This window comes from Cherax quadricarinatus, chromosome 84 (genome assembly GCF_038502225.1).
Source record: "Cherax quadricarinatus isolate ZL_2023a chromosome 84, ASM3850222v1, whole genome shotgun sequence".
Lineage (NCBI taxonomy): Eukaryota > Metazoa > Arthropoda > Malacostraca > Decapoda > Parastacidae > Cherax > Cherax quadricarinatus.
In genome coordinates, this window is record NC_091375.1 from 9,839,161 (window position 1) to 9,858,832 (window position 19,672).

General features: G+C 37.2%; 1 protein-coding gene across 1 annotated transcript in view; it reads right to left on the reverse strand.

The window, feature by feature from the left end:
- Positions 1 to 19,672, reverse strand: part of cac (calcium voltage-gated channel subunit cacophony) — a gene marked incomplete in the record, with an annotated part of 730,773 nt that overhangs the window by 331,950 nt on the left and 379,151 nt on the right. The window contains 1 exon segment of the mRNA XM_070103036.1: positions 460 to 720. Within this exon segment, the coding sequence (XP_069959137.1) occupies positions 460 to 720 (261 nt within the window).

The window sequence follows — 19,672 nt, forward strand, 5'->3', positions numbered from 1 at the left end:
TTTTTTAACTGTTTTAAAGTAGTTGGCAGATTGATATTTGTATTTAATATTTAATATTAATATTTGTACTTAGAGGATATTAATATATGAATATAAGTATTATACATTATATTTATACAGTATTTATATTTAATTTTGATTTGAAATGAAGTGAAAATAAAATACTCCTTTGACTTTAAAATGCTACTGTTTTAGAGTACTGTACTGTATAAATCAAAGGAATGATTGATAAATAAATCAATAATTTAGGTTAAATTCAAAGGCATGAGAAGAGATTTCTATAAATCCATCACTTACTGTCGTCCTCATGTGTTTATTTTCAGCAAGTCAACATAGGCTTACATACTGTATATTAGGTCAACAGTATATATTGTACTATACTACCTGGCAAAGATAAAAAATCCATTTTTATAAATATGAAACTAAATTAATATTAAAACAAAAATAAAATATACTTACTGACATTCATCCTTTGTATGTACACTCTCATCCGAGCAGTAGAAGAACTTTCCGTTAAATAGTTGTACAGCAATAACAGCGAAGATGAATTGAAACAATATGTACACGATGAGAATATTGAACACATTCTTGAGGGAGTTCACAACACAGTCAAACACCGATTTCAACTTGGGTACTCGCTTGATGGTTTTCAGCGGGCGGAGAACACGAAGTACTCGAAGTGATTTAATGGTGCTGAGGTTTTGACCAGTGGTGCTGCCCCTGTACATACACACAAACACACACACAGGTTAGAATTATCTTATTAGAACAAATTTCCTGTCTATCAGGCTTTATTAGCTGCTTAAGAGTGCCACAGAACATAACGATATTTTTGGTTAAAATAAGTATTCACTAAACATTATATAAAAATATAAAATAATCCTTTATAACAAATGCAACAATACCACACTCATTACTTGGACTTAGGCAATACATATTTTGTTCAAAATGAAAACAATAGTAACTGTACAATACAAATTTGCTACACAAATAAAATACATGGTCTACTATATACGCATTTACTGTACAGTATTTTCTACGTCTGGAATGTTCCCATGACCTCTTTGAAAAAACAGCCTACCTTCCATATAATAAATCCTTAAGTTAGTACAAGGTCTGCTTTCCACTTGCAGCCTGGATTAGTCTCCCCACCTTTCTGTTATGAGTATTATTATTACTATTATTACATTCATGGGGAAGTGCTAAACCTGTAGGGGGGGTCATACAGTGCCTGGGGAGAATGGAAAGTATTCAAGGAATTGAAGCACAGGTCCAATTTCTTAGATCAAGAGCCCCTCACCAGCTTCACAGAACTTCCCTTGAGGTATATGTTATAAGTAGCAACCTATCATGACCAATAATTACCACTAGACAACCACAAGGATCTCACCAACCAAGCCACCACTTTCCAGTATAAAAATTTTTGGCCAGTCAATCGCCTGCTCCTCTTCAGACCATTTACATGTCCTGTTACCAACATCTAGCCCATTTGTTAATTTTGCTTCACTTATGAGTATGTGGCCTTTTGTGTAATTTATTTTAAGATAAAAAGGTTCTTATGTAGTGCTTCCACAAAGTAAATAGTACCTTTGTTGCTTGAATTCTAATGGCAAATACTCTTAATGTACCAGTATGTTACACTGCTCAAGCAATACTGGCTGTGAGAATTATTTCATGGTATCGGCATTCAGCATATTAATGTCATAACATTGTTTGTGGCACTGATGCACAGCTATGGCCTGGAAGTAAGTGACAAATTATATTTTCCAAGTCAAAACATATCACCATATAAAAAAATAAGCATCACTTCAAGGATGTTGGAAATACTAATGTGCTTCATATTCTCATACTTTACCTTTACTTCTATTGTGGCTCACACTTCAGCAGTGGATGGAAGAGGTTTTCCCCTTATTTAAATTTAATGGTTGAGATAAAGTTCATGGCTCACCAGAGAATAGATATATCCAAGTAGTATACTCAAAGTTACAGTGAGCACTTTTTTCAGACTTATCACTAAGTGAGTCTTTAGAGATTGTTTCTGCTGTTTAGCAAGATTCTTGGCAAGTTTCCACGAGTAGTCTTTCTCAGAGAATTGAATCCAAATTCTTACCCTCTTGAGATTTCATGTTTGCCCTTTATAGAAGTGGCTATTCAACACATCACTAAGATAAATCTTTCATACTGATTTATATACCTATACTGTATTGTGATGTTTCTACATATGCAGTATTGTATACCAAGTACAGCACTGTATTACTTATGATCACTGCTTCAGTACAAACAGTAATCCGAACAAAATTCGATACCAACAATTACAGATTACTGATGTCCCTCTGTGCAATGTTAAATAAATCCAACAAGAATCAGTGTGTATCAGATTTATAGTTTGTCCTAAATTCCCAAAATCAAACCTACCTACCACTTGTAACTCAGTTTGGTCTTTTTCCTAATTTCATTCTCTGACAAACTTACATTTTCTACATCAATTTGGAAATGTCCTGTTGGCCTGGAGCCCATTTATAACATGGGTGAGGTTACAGTCTTTGACTTGTCAAATTTTATAACATAAATTTGTTTTTAATTCCTCTAATTGAAGTAAAGTACAGGTACTCCACAAATGCATTCATAAACCACTCAAGTATTCTAGCATCTAGACACCCCCCCCCCACACTCTTCAAAGACCTACACCTACTCACTGTACAAAACATTCACTCAGCATATTTAGGGGATTTCTGCATGTACACCCAAATGTCATTCACCTTTGTACAAACATTGTATCATGCTGATTTTTTTTTTATCACACTGGCCGATTCCCACCAAGGCAGGGTGGCCTGAAAAAGAAAAACTTTCACCATCATTCACTCCATCACTGTCTTGCCAGAAGGGTGTTTTACACTACAGTTTTTAAACTGCAACATTAACACCCCTCCTTCAGAGTGCAGGCACTGTACTTCCCATCTCCAGGACTCAAGTCCGGCCTGCCGGTTTCCCTGAACCCCTTCATAAATGTTACTTTGCTCACACTCCAACAGCACGTCAAGTATTAAAAACCATTTGTCTCCATTCACTCCTATCAAACATGCTCACGCATGCCTGCTGGAAGTCCAAGCCCCTCACACACAAAACCTCCTTTACCCCCTCCCTCCAACCTTTCCTAGGCCGACCCCTACCCCGCCTTCCTTCCACTACAGACTGATACACTCTTGAAGTCACTCTGTTTCGCTCCATTCTCTCTACATGTCCGAACCACCTCAACAACCCTTCCTCAGCCCTCTGGACAACAGTTTTGGTAATCCCGCACCTCCTCCTAACTTCCAAACTACGAATTCTCTGCATTATATTCACACCACACATTGCCCGCAGACATGACATCTCCACTGCCTCCAGCCTTCTCCTCGCTGCAACATTCATCACCCATGCTTCACACCCATATAAGAGCATTGGTAAAACTGTACTCTCATACATTCCCCTCTTTGCCTCCAAGGACAAAGTTCTTTGTCTCCACAGACTCCTAAGTGCACAACTCACCCTTTTCCCCTCATCAATTCTATGATTCACCTCATCTTTCATAGACCCATCCGCTGACACGTCCACTCCCAAATATCTGAATACATTCACCTCCTCCATACTCTCTCCCTCCAATCTGATATCCAATCTTTCATCACCTAATCTTTTTGTTATCCTCATAACCTTACTCTTTCCTGTATTCACTTTTAATTTTCTTCTTTTACATACCCTACCAAATTCATTCACAAATCTCTGCAACTTGTCTTCAGAATCTCCCAAGAGCACAGTGTCATCAGCAAAGAGCAACTGTGACAACTCCCACTTTGTGTGTGATTCTTTATCTTTTAACTCCACGCCTCTTGCCAAGACCCTCGCATTTACTTCTCTTACAACCCCATCTATAAATATATTAAACAACCACGGTGACATCACACATCCTTGTCTAAGGCCTGCTTTTACTGGGAAATAATTTCCCTCTTTCCTACATACTCTAACTTGAGCCTCACTATCCTCGTAAAAACTCTTCACTGCTTTCAGTAACCTACCTCCTATGCCATACACCTGCAACATCTGCCACATTGCCCCCCTATCCATCCTGTCATATGCCTTTTCCAAATCCATAAATGCCACAAAGACCTCTTTAGCCTTATCTAAATACTGTTCACTTATATGTTTCACTGTAAACACCTGGTCCACACACCCCCTACCTTTCCTAAAGCCTCCTTGTTCATCTGCTATCCTATTCTCCGTCTTACTCTTAATTCTTTCAATAATAACTCTACCATACACTTTACCAGGTATACTCAACAGACTTATCCCCCTATAATTTTTGCACTCTCTTTTGTCCCCTTTGCCTTTATATAAAGGAACTATGCATGCTCTTTGCCAATCCCTAGGTACCTTACTCTCATCCATACATTTATTAAATAATTGCACCAACCACTCCAAAACTATATCCCCACCTGCTTTTAACATTTCTATCTTTATCCCATCAATCCCGGCTACCTTACCCCCTTTCATTTTACCTACTGCCTCACAAACTTCCCCCACACTCACAACTGGCTCTTCCTCACTCCTACAAGATGTTATTCCTCCTTGCCCTATACACGAAATCACAGCTTCCCTATCTTCATCAACATTTAACAATTCCTCAAAATATTCCCTCCATCTTCCCAATACCTCTAACTCTCCATTTAATAACTCTCCTCTCCTATTTTTAACTGACAAATCCATTTGTTCTCTAGGCTTCCTTAACTTGTTAATCTCACTCCAAAACTTTTTCTTGTTTTCAACAAAATTTGTTGATAACATCTCGCCCACTCTCATTTGCTCTCTTTTTACACTGCTTCACCACTCTCTTAACCTCTCTCTTTTTCTCCATATACCAATACATAATCCAACAAACTACTGTCATTTTGCCCTACATCATATCTTGTATACTTATCCTCTTTTTCTTAAAATATGTATTACCTATAACTAAACCCCTTTCTATACAAAGTTCAATCAAAGGGCTCCCATTATCATTTACACCTGGCACCCCAAACTTACCTACCACACCCTCTCTAAAAGTTTCTCCTCCTATAGCATTCAGGTCCCCTACCACAATTACTCTCTCACTTGGTTCAAAGGCTCCTATACATTCACTTAACATCTCCCAAAATCTCTCTCTCTCCTCTACATTTCTCTCTTCTCCAGGTGCATACACGCTTATTATGACCCACTTTTCGCATCCAACCTTTACTTTAATCCACATAATTCTTGAATTTACACATTCATATTCTCTTTTCTCCTTCCATAACTGATCGTTCAACATTACTGCTACCCCTTCCTTTGCTCTAACTCTCTCAGATACTCCAGATTTAATCCCATTTATTTCCCCCCACCGAAACTCCCCTACCCCCTTCAGCTTTGTTTCGCTTAGGGCCAGGACATCCAACTTCTTTTCGTTCATAACATCAGCAATCATCTGTTTCTTGTCATCTGCACTACATCCATGCACATTCAAGCATCCCAGTTTTATAAAGTTTTTCTTCTTCTCTTTTTTAGTAAAAGTCTACAGGAGAAGGGGTTACTAGCCCATTGCTCCCAGCATTTTAGTCGCCTCATACGACACGCATGGCTTACAGAGGAAAGATTCTTTTCCACTTCCCCATGGACAATAGAAGAAATAAAGAAGAACAAGAGCTATTTAGAAAAAGGAGAAAAACCTAGATGTATGTATATATATATGCATGTGCGTGTCTGTGAAGTGTGACCAAAGTGTAAGTAGGAGTAGCAAGATATCCCTGTTATCTAGCGTGTTTATGAGACAGAAAAAGAAACCAGCAATCCTACCATCATGCAAAACAGTTACAGGTTTGTGTTTCACAGTCATCTGGCAGGACGGTAGTACTTCCCTGGGTGGTTGCTGTCTACCAACCAATGCTGATATAAAGTGTTATTATTATTATCTGTGATTGGAGGAGGCAGCTCTAGTACAAGGTAGACATTTTAAGGTATTATAGTACCTTATGGTGGTGTCCCATGGCCTGTTAAACAACTCTTGCCTCATACCAGTCGTCCTTTCCTTATGCAACTGTTGTATGAAAATGGAGATAACGGCAGAGCAGCGGTAAGAACACTGAACGTAATAAACAATGGCTCAACTGAAAGCCAACAAAAATGCGGAACACTGAAAAGAGGTGCAGTATATGCAGGGTCCTCCTGTACCCTACATGTAAAATACACCATTGCCAGGACTTCAGGTAATCATCTAGCCTAGACTAAGGGTGACCTTGGCCAAGCATTTTGTACACTTTTTTCTGATACGAGCCATATCATACCATGACTAAAACTACAAGTATAAACTGGGAACACATTTTGACCTACTGGCATTATGGTCCAGGTCATGTCAGGTCATTCACATGACATGCACCTTTCTGTAACCTGCCAATAACTAACTGGTTCTTAGCTACACAGAGGAGAGAACTTCAGCAATCATAGTGTCCTACACAATGAAACTATACTTTGTGAGCAATTTGCCGGTATCCATTACCAAGGTTTATACTATACTGTACTTTGTAAAACATATAAGGTAACAGTCCCAAGGTTTGATCTATATATCCCATTAAAGAATTACACAACATATGTGAACCACAATAGACACTGTTATCTATTACATGTATTACTATTATTATTACAATCAAAACTTAGAGCTAAACTCTTGTAATCTATTACATGTATTATTATTATTACAGTCATAACTAAGAGCTAAACTCTTGTAATCTATTAAAAGAAATACCAGTTTTTAAATCTCTGAGTTAACTTACCTTACTGTTGTTTATGACAGGATCCCACAAACTCTACTTTGTTGATTGTAGCAATAGTATTTGTATAGTTTTATGATGAGAGTAATACTTACTGCTTGTTAATTGTCTCATATCAACAATAATCTCTAAAGTCACATGCACTGTCAGTGCCCAGAATCCAGACAGTCCTGATGTCATGGGATTGAATTTTAGGTGGCCTCAGGCCTTGATTACTGCTGTATGGTGTGGTAATTAAGTGGTAGAATGTTCCAACAGAATATAAATAAGACACAATGTGTGAATTATGGTGTTTTATATGTAAGGATGTTCATCCACCAGGGACTTTTATGAATTCAAATTGATAAAGTCCCTGGTAGATAAAACATCTTAAATAAAATATCATAATTAGTACATTGTGTCTGTATACTGAGTCTTAGTTACATAATGAAAGCTCTAGTGACAGGCTGCCTTCCCAAGCTGGACAGTAGAAATTCATTAGCATAGAGTTTAGAAATGGAATTATAAAATGAATCATTCTACTGAAAGAAAGATATGTAGTTTGGTCAGCCTACTAGGCCTCTGTCAAGGAAAAAAAGGTAGAATCATTGTAAATTAATGTTGTAAGTGATTAGTTGCTGGGTTTTCATTTTCCCAGCAGAGGCCACAAAAAATGCTATCTGTGGAGGAGAGTCGGTCTCTCTCTATTGTGTATTATTATTATTATTATTATTATTATAGGTAGTAGGTTGGTAGACAGCAACCACCCAGGGAAGTACTACCGTCCTGCCAGATGACTGTGAAACAAAAACCTGTAACTGTTTTGCATGATGGTAGGATTGCTGGTTTTCTTTTTCTGTCTCATAAACACGCTAAGATAACAGGGATATCTTGCTACTCCTACTTACACTTTGGTCACACTTCACAGACACGCACATGCATATATATATATACATACATCTAGGTTTTTCTCCTTTTTCTAAATAGCTCTTGTTCTTTTTTATTTCTTCTATTGTCCATGGGGAAGTGGAAAAGAATCTTTCCTCCGTAAGCCATGCGTGTCGTATGAGGCGACTAAAATGCCGGGAGCAATGGGCTAGTAACCCCTTCTCCTGTATACAATTACTAAAAAAGAGAAGAAGAAAAACTTTATAAAACTGGGTTGCTTAAATGTGCGTGGATGTAGTGCGGATGACAAGAAACAGATGATTGCTGATGTTATGAATGAAAAGAAGTTGGATGTCCTGGCCCTAAGCGAAACAAAGCTGAAGGGGGTAGGAGAGTTTCAGTGGGGGGAAATAAATGGGATTAAATCTGGAGTATCTGAGAGAGTTAGAGCAAAGGAAGGGGTAGCAGTAATGTTAAATGATCAGTTATGGAAGGAGAAAAGAGAATATGAATGTGTAAATTCAAGAATTATGTGGATTAAAGTAAAGGTTGGATGCGAGAAGTGGGTCATAATAAGCGTGTATGCACCTGGAGAAGAGAGGAATGCAGAGGAGAGAGAGAGATTTTGGGAGATGTTAAGTGAATGTATAGGAGCCTTTGAACCAAGTGAGAGAGTAATTGTGGTAGGGGACTTGAATGCTAAAGTAGGAGAAACTTTTAGAGAGGGTGTGGTAGGTAAGTTTGGGGTGCCAGGTGTAAATGATAATGGGAGCCCTTTGATTGAACTTTGTATAGAAAGGGGTTTAGTTATAGGTAATACATATTTTAAGAAAAAGAGGATAAATAAGTATACACGATATGATGTAGGGCGAAATGACAGTAGTTTGTTGGATTATGTATTGGTAGATAAAAGACTGTTGAGTAGACTTCAGGATGTACATGTTTATAGAGGGGCCACAGATATATCAGATCACTTTCTAGTTGTAGCTACACTGAGAGTAAAAGGTAGATGGGATACAAGGAGAATAGAAGCATCAGGGAAGAGAGAGGTGAAGGTTTATAAACTAAAAGAGGAGGCAGTTAGGGTAAGATATAAACAGCTATTGGAGGATAGATGGGCTAATGAGAGCATAGGCAATGGGGTCGAAGAGGTATGGGGTAGGTTTAAAAATATAGTGTTAGAGTGTTCAGCAAAAGTTTGTGGTTACAGGAAAGTGGGTGCAGGAGGGAAGAGGAGCGATTGGTGGAATGATGATGTAAAGAGAGTAGTAAGGGAGAAAAAGTTAGCATATGAGAAGTTTTTACAAAGTAGAAGTGATGCAAGGAGGGAAGAGTATATGGAGAAAAAGAGAGAAGTTAAGAGAGTGGTGAAGCAATGTAAAAAGAGAGCAAATGAGAGAGTGGGTGAGATGTTATCAACAAATTTTGTTGAAAATAAGAAAAAGTTTTGGAGTGAGATTAACAAGTTAAGAAAGCCTAGAGAACAAATGGATTTGTCAGTTAAAAATAGGAGAGGAGAGTTATTAAATGGAGAGTTAGAGGTATTGGGAAGATGGAGGGAATATTTTGAGGAATTGTTAAATGTTGATGAAGATAGGGAAGCTGTGATTTCGTGTATAGGGCAAGGAGGAATAACATCTTGTAGGAGTGAGGAAGAGCCAGTTGTGAGTGTGGGGGAAGTTCGTGAGGCAGTAGGTAAAATGAAAGGGGGTAAGGCAGCCGGGATTGATGGGATAAAGATAGAAATGTTAAAAGCAGGTGGGGATATAGTTTTGGAGTGGTTGGTGCAATTATTTAATAAATGTATGGAAGAGGGTAAGGTACCTAGGGATTGGCAGAGAGCATGCATAGTTCCTTTGTATAAAGGCAAAGGGGACAAAAGAGAGTGCAAAAATTATAGGGGGATAAGTCTGTTGAGTGTACCTGGTAAAGTGTATGGTAGAGTTATAATTGAAAGAATTAAGAGTAAGACGGAGAATAGGATAGCAGATGAACAAGGAGGCTTTAGGAAAGGTAGGGGGTGTGTGGACCAGGTGTTTACAGTGAAACATATAAGTGAACAGTATTTAGATAAGGCTAAAGAGGTCTTTGTGGCATTTATGGATTTGGAAAAGGCGTATGACAGGGTGGATAGGGGGGCAATGTGGCAGATGTTGCAAGTGTATGGTGTAGGAGGTAGGTTACTGAAAGCAGTGAAGAGTTTTTACGAGGATAGTGAGGCTCAAGTTAGAGTATGTAGGAAAGAGGGAAATTATTTCCCAGTAAAAGTAGGCCTTAGACAAGGATGTGTGATGTCACCGTGGTTGTTTAATATATTTATAGATGGGGTTGTAAGAGAAGTAAATGCGAGGGTCTTGGCAAGAGGCGTGGAGTTAAAAGATAAAGAATCACACACAAAGTGGGAGTTGTCACAGCTGCTCTTTGCCGATGACACTGTGCTCTTGGGAGATTCTGAAGAGAAGTTGCAGAGATTGGTGGATGAATTTGGTAGGGTGTGCAAAAGAAGAAAATTAAAGGTGAATACAGGAAAGAGTAAGGTTATGAGGATAACAAAAAGATTAGGTGATGAAAGATTGAATATCAGATTGGAGGGAGAGAGTATGGAGGAGGTGAACGTATTCAGATATTTGGGAGTGGACGTGTCAGCGGATGGGTCTATGAAAGATGAGGTGAATCATAGAATTGATGAGGGAAAAAGAGTGAGTGGTGCACTTAGGAGTCTGTGGAGACAAAGAACTTTGTCCTTGGAGGCAAAGAGGGGAATGTATGAGAGTATAGTTTTACCAACGCTCTTATATGGGTGTGAAGCGTGGGTGATGAATGTTGCAGCGAGGAGAAGGCTGGAGGCAGTGGAGATGTCGTGTCTGAGGGCAATGTGTGGTGTGAATATAATGCAGAGAATTCGTAGTTTGGAAGTTAGGAGGAGGTGCGGGATTACCAAAACTGTTGTCCAGAGGGCTGAGGAAGGGTTGTTGAGGTGGTTCGGACATGTAGAGAGAATGGAGCGAAACAGAATGACTTCAAGAGTGTATCAGTCTGTAGTGGAAGGAAGGCGGGGTAGGGGTCGGCCTAGGAAGGGTTGGAGGGAGGGGGTAAAGGAGGTTTTGTGTGCGAGGGGCTTGGACTTCCAGCAGGCATGCGTGAGCGTGTTTGATAGGAGTGAATGGAGACAAATGGTTTTTAATACTTGACGTGCTGTTGGAGTGTGAGCAAAGTAACATTTATGAAGGGATTCAGGGAAACCGGCAGGCCGGACTTGAGTCCTGGAGATGGGAAGTACAGTGCCTGCACTCTGAAGGAGGGGTGTTAATGTTGCAGTTTAAAAACTGTAGTGTAAAGCACCCTTCTGGCAAGACAGTGATGGAGTGAATGATGGTGAAAGTTTTTCTTTTTCGGGCCACCCTGCCTTGGTGGGAATCGGCCAGTGTGATAATAAAAAAAAAAAATATTGTGTATATATATATTAATTTATATAGACAGGGATTATTGTTATATCTCTATATAGGAAAGTTCCAGCACAGGAGTCTAAAATTTTCTAATATGGTAATTTTACAATGTCCTGACTCTCATTTCTAGAGAAAAGTTATATAGCGTTTTGTTTCTTTTATCAGTTGTCATCTCACCAAAGATTCTTATTTAACCCTTTCAGGGTTGAGAGGCCCTCTCCTAAACTTGTTCTAAGGGTCGAAAATTTTTTGGAAAAAAAAATTATTTTTTCTCATGAAAAGATAGAGAATCTTTTCCCGATCATAATGACACTAAAAGTATGAAATTTGATGGAAAACTTGGGGAATTATGCTCTCGCAAAGTTAGTGATCTCAATTATGTTTACGCATCGGCCATTTCGTCCACTTTGAGCCCTATTTTCAGCCAATTCCAATATACTAGTAGACAAAAATCATAACTATTTCGCTAGAACTCCATTTTTTCTATCGAATGAGTACAAGAAACCACCCATTTACTGATTTCAACTATCCAATAAAGTGCTCAGAAATTAGCAATTTTGCCAATTTCACACAAATTTCAAACGATGCCAATTTCCAAATAGGGTCCAGAATAAACAAGACAGACATTCCTGGCACTAAAATAACATTTCCTCTGTTCATTAGTCACGTCCCCGGGCCCCTCTTACATTTCTTTTGCTTTCCACTTTGAATTTTTATTCTCATAAAAAATAGAAGATTCATTGTTATGCAGACTACTGCATTAGTGTAGAAATGGTATAAATAATATCAGCGCACTTGTGAAAGAATATTAGACTCACCAGTTGATGTGTATTGGATGCATGGCATGATTTGCTTACTTTTGAACTTTGGCAAAAATCAAACATTTCTGCTACTTTGAGCTCAATTTCAAGTTACTTTTCAGTGTGAAACTAGTCAAAATCATCTCAATTTCCATTATATGTCTTCCATTCTATAAAATGAGACCAGGAAAACTAGAATACAACCATAAATAGCATATGAAAATACAGTGCAAAGTTGCTGTTTTAACCCTTAAACTGTCCAAACGTAGATCTATGTTTTTTCAACATTTGAAAGTACGTAAAAAAGTTAGATCTTTTCCTTTTTTACATTTAAAAAAGTGTAAAAAACTTTGATCTACATTTTTTTTTGTTATATTTGAAAATATGTAAAAAAAAACAGATCTACTTTTGGAGCACTACGCATGTGAACATAGATCTGCTTGGACAGTTTAAGGGTTAAACCAAAAACACGGTCAAAGTTTTTTTTTCTCATTATGCACTGTGTGCTGCAGGATTTTTTTTATACTGCGCACACTGACCACACAGACCCATTCTTTCATATGTAGGCCTACCAGCTTTCTCTTGCTATATTTGAAGGCGCTAGAATTTAGGCATACTAGTATGTCAATAACCCTGGTGCGTAAGCCATATTAGTACATTGGAAACCCTGAAAGGGTTAACCTAGGAATTGCATTCCTGAAAATTGGCGAGTAAAATAAAATGGAGCTAAATACAGTTGAACCTCAGTTTTCGCCTTTAATTCATTCCAGAGAATCTGACAAAAACTGAATTCGACGAAAACTGATGCAATATTTCCCATAAGAAATAATGTAAATCCAATTAATCCGTTCCACCCTCTACCACCATGACTACCACCCTCTACCATCATCACTACCATCCTCTACCACCATCACAACCACTACCACCATCACTACCACCCACTACCACCCTCTACCATCATCACTACCATCCTCTACCACCATCACAACCACTACCACCATCACTACCACCCTCTACCACCACTGAATTCTATCTTGTGTCTCGCCTTCTTTATCAAAGGGCTGGCACTCGAAACTTTCTTTGGCCCCATGGTGGCTTATTTAGCAGTCGCACTCAATAAACAAGCACAAAATACAATGGATTATTATGAAATGTTTCGTATGAATGTGCAGGGTAATGTTCACTCAATGAGAAACAAAGCCAGACTGACTCAGAATGCATGCGTGGGATGCTTTGTGTAGGTGTGGGCAGACGGACACGTTCATTACAGCAGACGAAAACCGAGGTGATAAATGAAAACTGGGACAATATTTTGATGAAAAAAGTCGTCGAAAACCAAATCTGATGACAGCCAGGGCATATGAACATCGAGGTTCCACTGTATAATCATTAGCATACAGAAAAAACTAGGTATGTTCTAAACATTTAACACTAATTCACCCATCTCATAAAAAAAGACATAGGTACTTCTGTAATAGGAAGATATTATACCTTACCTCACTTTCTGGTAACTCTCACTTGTAGCAGTTGAAGACTGAGTGCACGGAGGGTTGATGTTGGCCTTTGGTGCCAAGGTGAATGGCTGTGTTTTTTTTTGTGATGATGTAAATGTTAGCATATGATTCTTTTGGAGTATGAGAGTAATGTGTATCTGTTCTATTTTATGCAAGTTGTTGCACTTTGAAAACCTGGATAGCATTTAAACTCAAATGTTTGCGAAATTACGTCTTCCTATTTACACTCAGATTCATAACACAGATTTGGTTTTGTGCTCTATTTTATGAGTGAAGGTTCAGCCCCTTTCTGCTTTTTCCTCAAACTAAAACTTAAGAAATTTCTTCATTTTATTGGGTTCTCCTTGTCATTATCCTGAGAAAATTACAATCTACATTATACTTGATACCCAAGCTCTTATTTTTTAATTCTTTCTCATTATACGAATGATCGATTTGTATACATCACACTCATGGTCACTTTCCATCATGTGCACCACCTCAGAGTATATTCTTGGCACCTCCAGAATCACTATGGCTGAGATGGGGCAATATAAATATAAAACTGTTTGATAAATACAGAGTAACAGAATCAGTGAGGCACCAGAGGGGTCCCAAAAAACAAATATGGATGGAGTGGAAATAAGAGTTGTCTAGTGGATAATGATCCAGCAGAACAGACTCTTACAGGGTGCAGGTAGCAGTCAGCTGTTACATATAGCAACCTAGACAGATGGTGGGTAACTTGAATTTTTTTATGACACATCATACTGTTTCTGTCACTACTTGCAGTCAATATAGGAGACTAAAATCTTTGTCCTATGGGGAATTCAAATGTTCTTCTATGCTTTGTGTTGTCCAATATCTCCTCAAAGAATATGCTTGGCCTCTAAATTACAACTTTACAATGCTAGAATTATTGTACTCTATTCTATAGGCAGTGTAAGCTCTCCCGCATCACATATACATGTACTTAGTGGCAAATAACAAGAATAAAACAATTCCCACTAGGCAATCCAGCTCTCATCAAAACTTGAGGTTATACAGCATTAACCCTTTGACTGTCACAACGCCAAATCCTGAGGTGTCTCCTGGTATCGCAAAATATTTGAGAAAAAAAAAAAATTTTTTCTTATGGAATGATAAAGAATCTTTTCCTGATGGTAATGACACCAAAAGTATGAAATTTGATGGAAAGCTTATGGAATTACACTCTCAAGAAGTTAGTGACCTCTGCGACATTTATGCATCAGTGATTTTTGCCTATTTTGAGCCCTATTTTTAGTCAATTCCTTTGTTCCAGTCCACAAAAGTCATAGCTATTTCTTTAGAATTCCATTTGTTCTATCGACTGAATACAAGAAACTGCACATTTACTGATTTCAACTACCCAATAAAGTGGTCAGAAATTGGCAATTTGGCTAATTTCACGCAAATTAAAAAATATGTCAATTTCAAAATAGGATTCATGATGAACAATGCAGAAATTCCTGGCACTAAAATAACATTCTCTCTGTTCATCAGTCACGTCTCCAGGCCTCTGTTATAATCCTCTTGCTTTCCACTTTGAATTTTTATTCACACAGAAAATAGAAGATTTACTGTTATGCAGACTACTGCAATAATGTAATAATTGTATAAACAATGTCAACCCATTCGTGACTGCATGTTAGAATGACTAGTTGGACATTTATTGGACAATGACGTCGTTGTTTACTCTTGAACATCGGCAAAAATCGAACATTTCTGCCACTTTGAGCTCCATTTCAAGATCCTTTTCTTAGTAAAACCAATCAAAATCACTTCTATTTCTATAATGTGTTTTCCATTCTATCAAATAAGACCAAGAAAACAAGAATACAACCATAAATACTGTACGGAAATACACCTCAAAGTTGGCATTTTAATCCAAAAACACGGTCGGAGTTTTTTTTCCTCATTATGCACTGCATGCTGCAGGATTTTTTTTATATTGCACACACTGACCACACAGACCCATTCTCTCACATGTGGGCCTACCAGCTTTCTCCTGCTTGATTTGAAGCCGCTAGAATTTTTGAGTATATATGTCAAAAACATTGGCTCATAAGACGTATATATACAACCAAAACAGTCAAAGGGTTAAAAAGTAGAGCAAAGTTCATATGAGAAATTTCATTATTGTCAAGAAACAATAATGCTTGGGAACCATCCATGTGATTTATGTGTTGGAAGGTCTATGAATAATTTACTCTCTCTCATTGCACTAGTATCACATTCAGTCTACTTCCTGAGAAGATAATTCTGGGGGAAGGAGTCAAAGGGCCCCACAAAGAATAGAATACTTACCTTTAAAGAAGGAAGAGGATTTTCTATGCTGCAGTAGGCCCAATGACCCCACTCCATATTACCCTCCTTTCCCTTTTGTGCAAATTTTCCTTTTGGTAAACAGTCAGCACTTGAGAGATGGCTTGGTTGCAAGACTTGGGGTTGTCTAGTACAAATTATTTTACAGTTTGTGTCACTATTTAAGTGATATAGCAAAGAAAATGCTAGTAACCGAGTCAAAAAAAAATGTATTTGTGTGAGTCTGAGTTCAAGTATATTCTGGGGATATAACTGAACCCACACATACATAAATATATATACAAACAGTGTGTGGATGTGAGAGCATGTGTCAGTGCCATAAATGAGTCCCTGGCATATAACATGCAAAACAGAGTTTATCACACATGCACTGAATAGTCATATACAGTAGGGCCCCGCTTTACGGTGTTCCGCTAATACGGTCATTTCAAATTATGACCAAAACTCGCTATACGGCTCCCCCCACCTGACTTTCTAATACGGTCACCGTGCCCCACCCAGTTTGTTTACATTCTCTGTGAGATTCATAAGCGCTAAGTCTCTCCATTATGTCTGGAAACTCCAAAATTTCAAGTGTTTTTAAAAGTTATTTCATATTTTATATATACTCTGATAATTATACTTATGTATACCTGTACCTAAATAAACTTACATACTGTGCTGGCATGCGGGTACACATTAAAATCAGTAAGTGTGTCTTATGTCTTGAGACGTCATATTATTAATGATAATAATAATCACTGAGTCTCACTAAATGTCGTACATTACGTTAATATACACATTTTCATTAATCCATCTATGATATTTTTTCAAAATTATATAATAAACACAATGCATAACATATGAAGATGATAAATACACCCCACAGTAGAATAAACAAACACAAATAAGGGATGTGGTAGTCAGACGACTTGCACAAATGACTCCATATTAGAAATGATAATAATAGTAATAATAATAATCACCGAGTCTCATTAAATGTCGTATATTACGTTAATATACACATTTTCATTAATCCATGATATTTTTTACAAAATTAAATAATAAACACAATACATAACATATAAAAATGATAAATACACCCCACAATAGAATAAATAAACATAAATATGAGATGTGGGAGCCAGATAACTTGTACAAGTGATGGCAAGAATAACATTTTCTCTAGTCTAACATAAGAGAAAATGTGTTACTGGGGGTAACTGTAGAAAATTATTCCTTTCGTATGTATGTAAGTAAATTTATTCAGGTATACACAAATACAGTTACATAGATTATCATACATAACAGCAGAAGTGTAGAAAACCTAGGATAACCCAAAAAAAGTCAGACCAAGTGACTTAATTCCATTGCCTTCACTGAGTGTGTCATTTCTTCTAAAAATGGTGTTACATGAGAATGGGAGTGTTCTTCTTTATTTATTCTACTGTATCAATGTAGAGACAACTTGTATACAATGTAACTTACGTTCACCTGGTTTGTTTACATAACTCTGCGCCTGTCCTCCCTCATGTACTCATTCTTTCTCTCTCTCATTTATTCGTTTTATCTCGTTTACTCACTCCTGACCCTACATTAAGACTACAAATATTTTAAGGTAAGTAATGAGTGAACTGTATATGCATTGTATCGCTCTGGGATGCTTAAATATCATAGAATAGTATGTGTGGGTGGAATGGCCTGGTATGGTAGCCCGGCTGACTACCATACATACCACACTTGATTTCTTACAATAAATACTACTCATCTCACCCTAGATTAAGACTATAAATATTTTAAGGTAAGTAATGAGTGCACTATGTGTGTATTGTAGTTTTTTATTGTTTTTTGATGCCTAGTTCTATTGCTAACTTAATATATGTTAGTGTGAATTTGTTATCTAGTATTTGTATGCATTTATAAGGGAAAAAAAGGGTGTTCCACGTTACGGCGGTAGCCTGGAACCTAACCTGCCATATATGTGGGGCCTTCCTGCATTAACAAAAAATTAATTTGGTAGGAAAACAAATGAGAACAAAAATATAATAAAAATCTAAATCATAATCCTTATACATTAAAAAATCTGGGGAAGAAAGCCACATTTCTTTCCTTATTTTTACCAAACAAAATATGAGCATACCAGAAAGGCACAAAACAGTAATGTATCTAAAATTGATGCAACTGGTCAAAAATAACAATCCAAAATTCACTCATAAACTTCGTCTTTTGACTTTTCCTCCACCACAAACTAACCACTCTGTCTAGATTAAAGTGCTCAAATTATGAAGTTGTGAGTGTACACAGTCTCTTGTCACTTAGCAACATACTCATTTACCGTCAACTTGGACTTACAATGGGCTCTCTGACCAGTACGCATACCTAAATAATGTATATTAAAGCTGATTTCCTCTATTCTCTTTATTACAATATACAGTACACTACTGTATATTTAAAACTATACTAAAACTGTTATAAATGGTGCAAAGGTGACATTAAAACAATATCAAAGATGGCTGACATTATAGTATGCTCATTATAGTATGCTCCTTGCTTAGCGATAAATTCATTTACCGACGTGGTCTTAGGAATGGAACTCCGTCTTAAAGTGAGGAAAGGCTGTATTTTCATTAAATTCTTATTCCTTTTCCTTCACCTCTTATGGCAACTTTGTGAGGACACTGCTCAACTTCAGCTGGATAGGTGATGTCTTTCGACCTGGTGCAAAACACAACCCTCAAGAGAAGTTCTTTGATGTCAGTGAAAGACTCTCAATGTAAGGAATTGGTCTTTTCCTTCTTTTCCTTGGATTAAGCTTGATTGTCTCCTACTTTCCCCAGACTAGGCACTGTATGACTCCTACAGGTTTAACACTTTTCCTAAATAAAACAAGAATAATGGCACAAGATAATTTGAAAAACTAACCACAGAATTTTGTTAATATGTTCATTAGATTTCCCATAACTAAATCTATTTTTTCTACACTCTTTCTTATGAATATCAATATAAACCAGTTTAGAGAGAGATGTTTAAAGATATCATTAATAAATATTGTGGTGTGAAGCTTGGGGGATTATGGTGATAGCACAACAAAAGCAGGTGTAAGAATCATCACCCGGTCTAGTGCCACACAACACATGCCCCCACTCTTCAAAACTCTAAATTTACTTAAGTATACATAAAATTCACTCATACTACTGTGCATACTACATATACAGAACAATGAATTCTAATATCAATCCTGCCTGTAAACTCTTTCTTGATAGTTGCAACAGAACTCTCAGGCATAATACTAGACACATAAATCTCTATGATATCCTCTGTGTCAAACTCAACCTGTGTAAAAATTCAATGTGTATAAAAGAACCTAAAATCTGGAACTCTCTACCTGACAATTCCAGAGTCTCTTTTTTTCTGCCAGCCACTTCAAAGCTACTGTTAAAAAACACTTCCTTACCTTAACATGATCCTGACAACAATTTATTGTGCTGAATAATTCCTGAAACCTGTGTTTCATCCATTATTGTTCCTGTTCTTGTTCCATTATTTGTTCAAGTCAGGTATCTTGCATCACCATTAATGTACCACTAATTAGAATTATTTTATTGAATTTGTGAATATCTCCAATATATTATAAACTAAGTATTCTTATTCTCATGTAGTATTGATCATAATTAAATTTTAAGGCTGCCTGAATAATAAAGGCAGCTTGAATAATAAAGGGTTTTCTATAAAGTAGTTTATACATGATAACTACCCTAACCGTTTTTTTGTAATGTACTCCCCTTTATAGAAATAAAGTTTGCTTTAATTACTGGTACAAATGCAGGGCCAGGAGCTGAGTCTCGGCCCATGCAACCACAATTAGGTGAGTACATAAAACAAAGGAAACCTGAAATAGACTCTTCAATATACTTTTGCAAATTTTACCA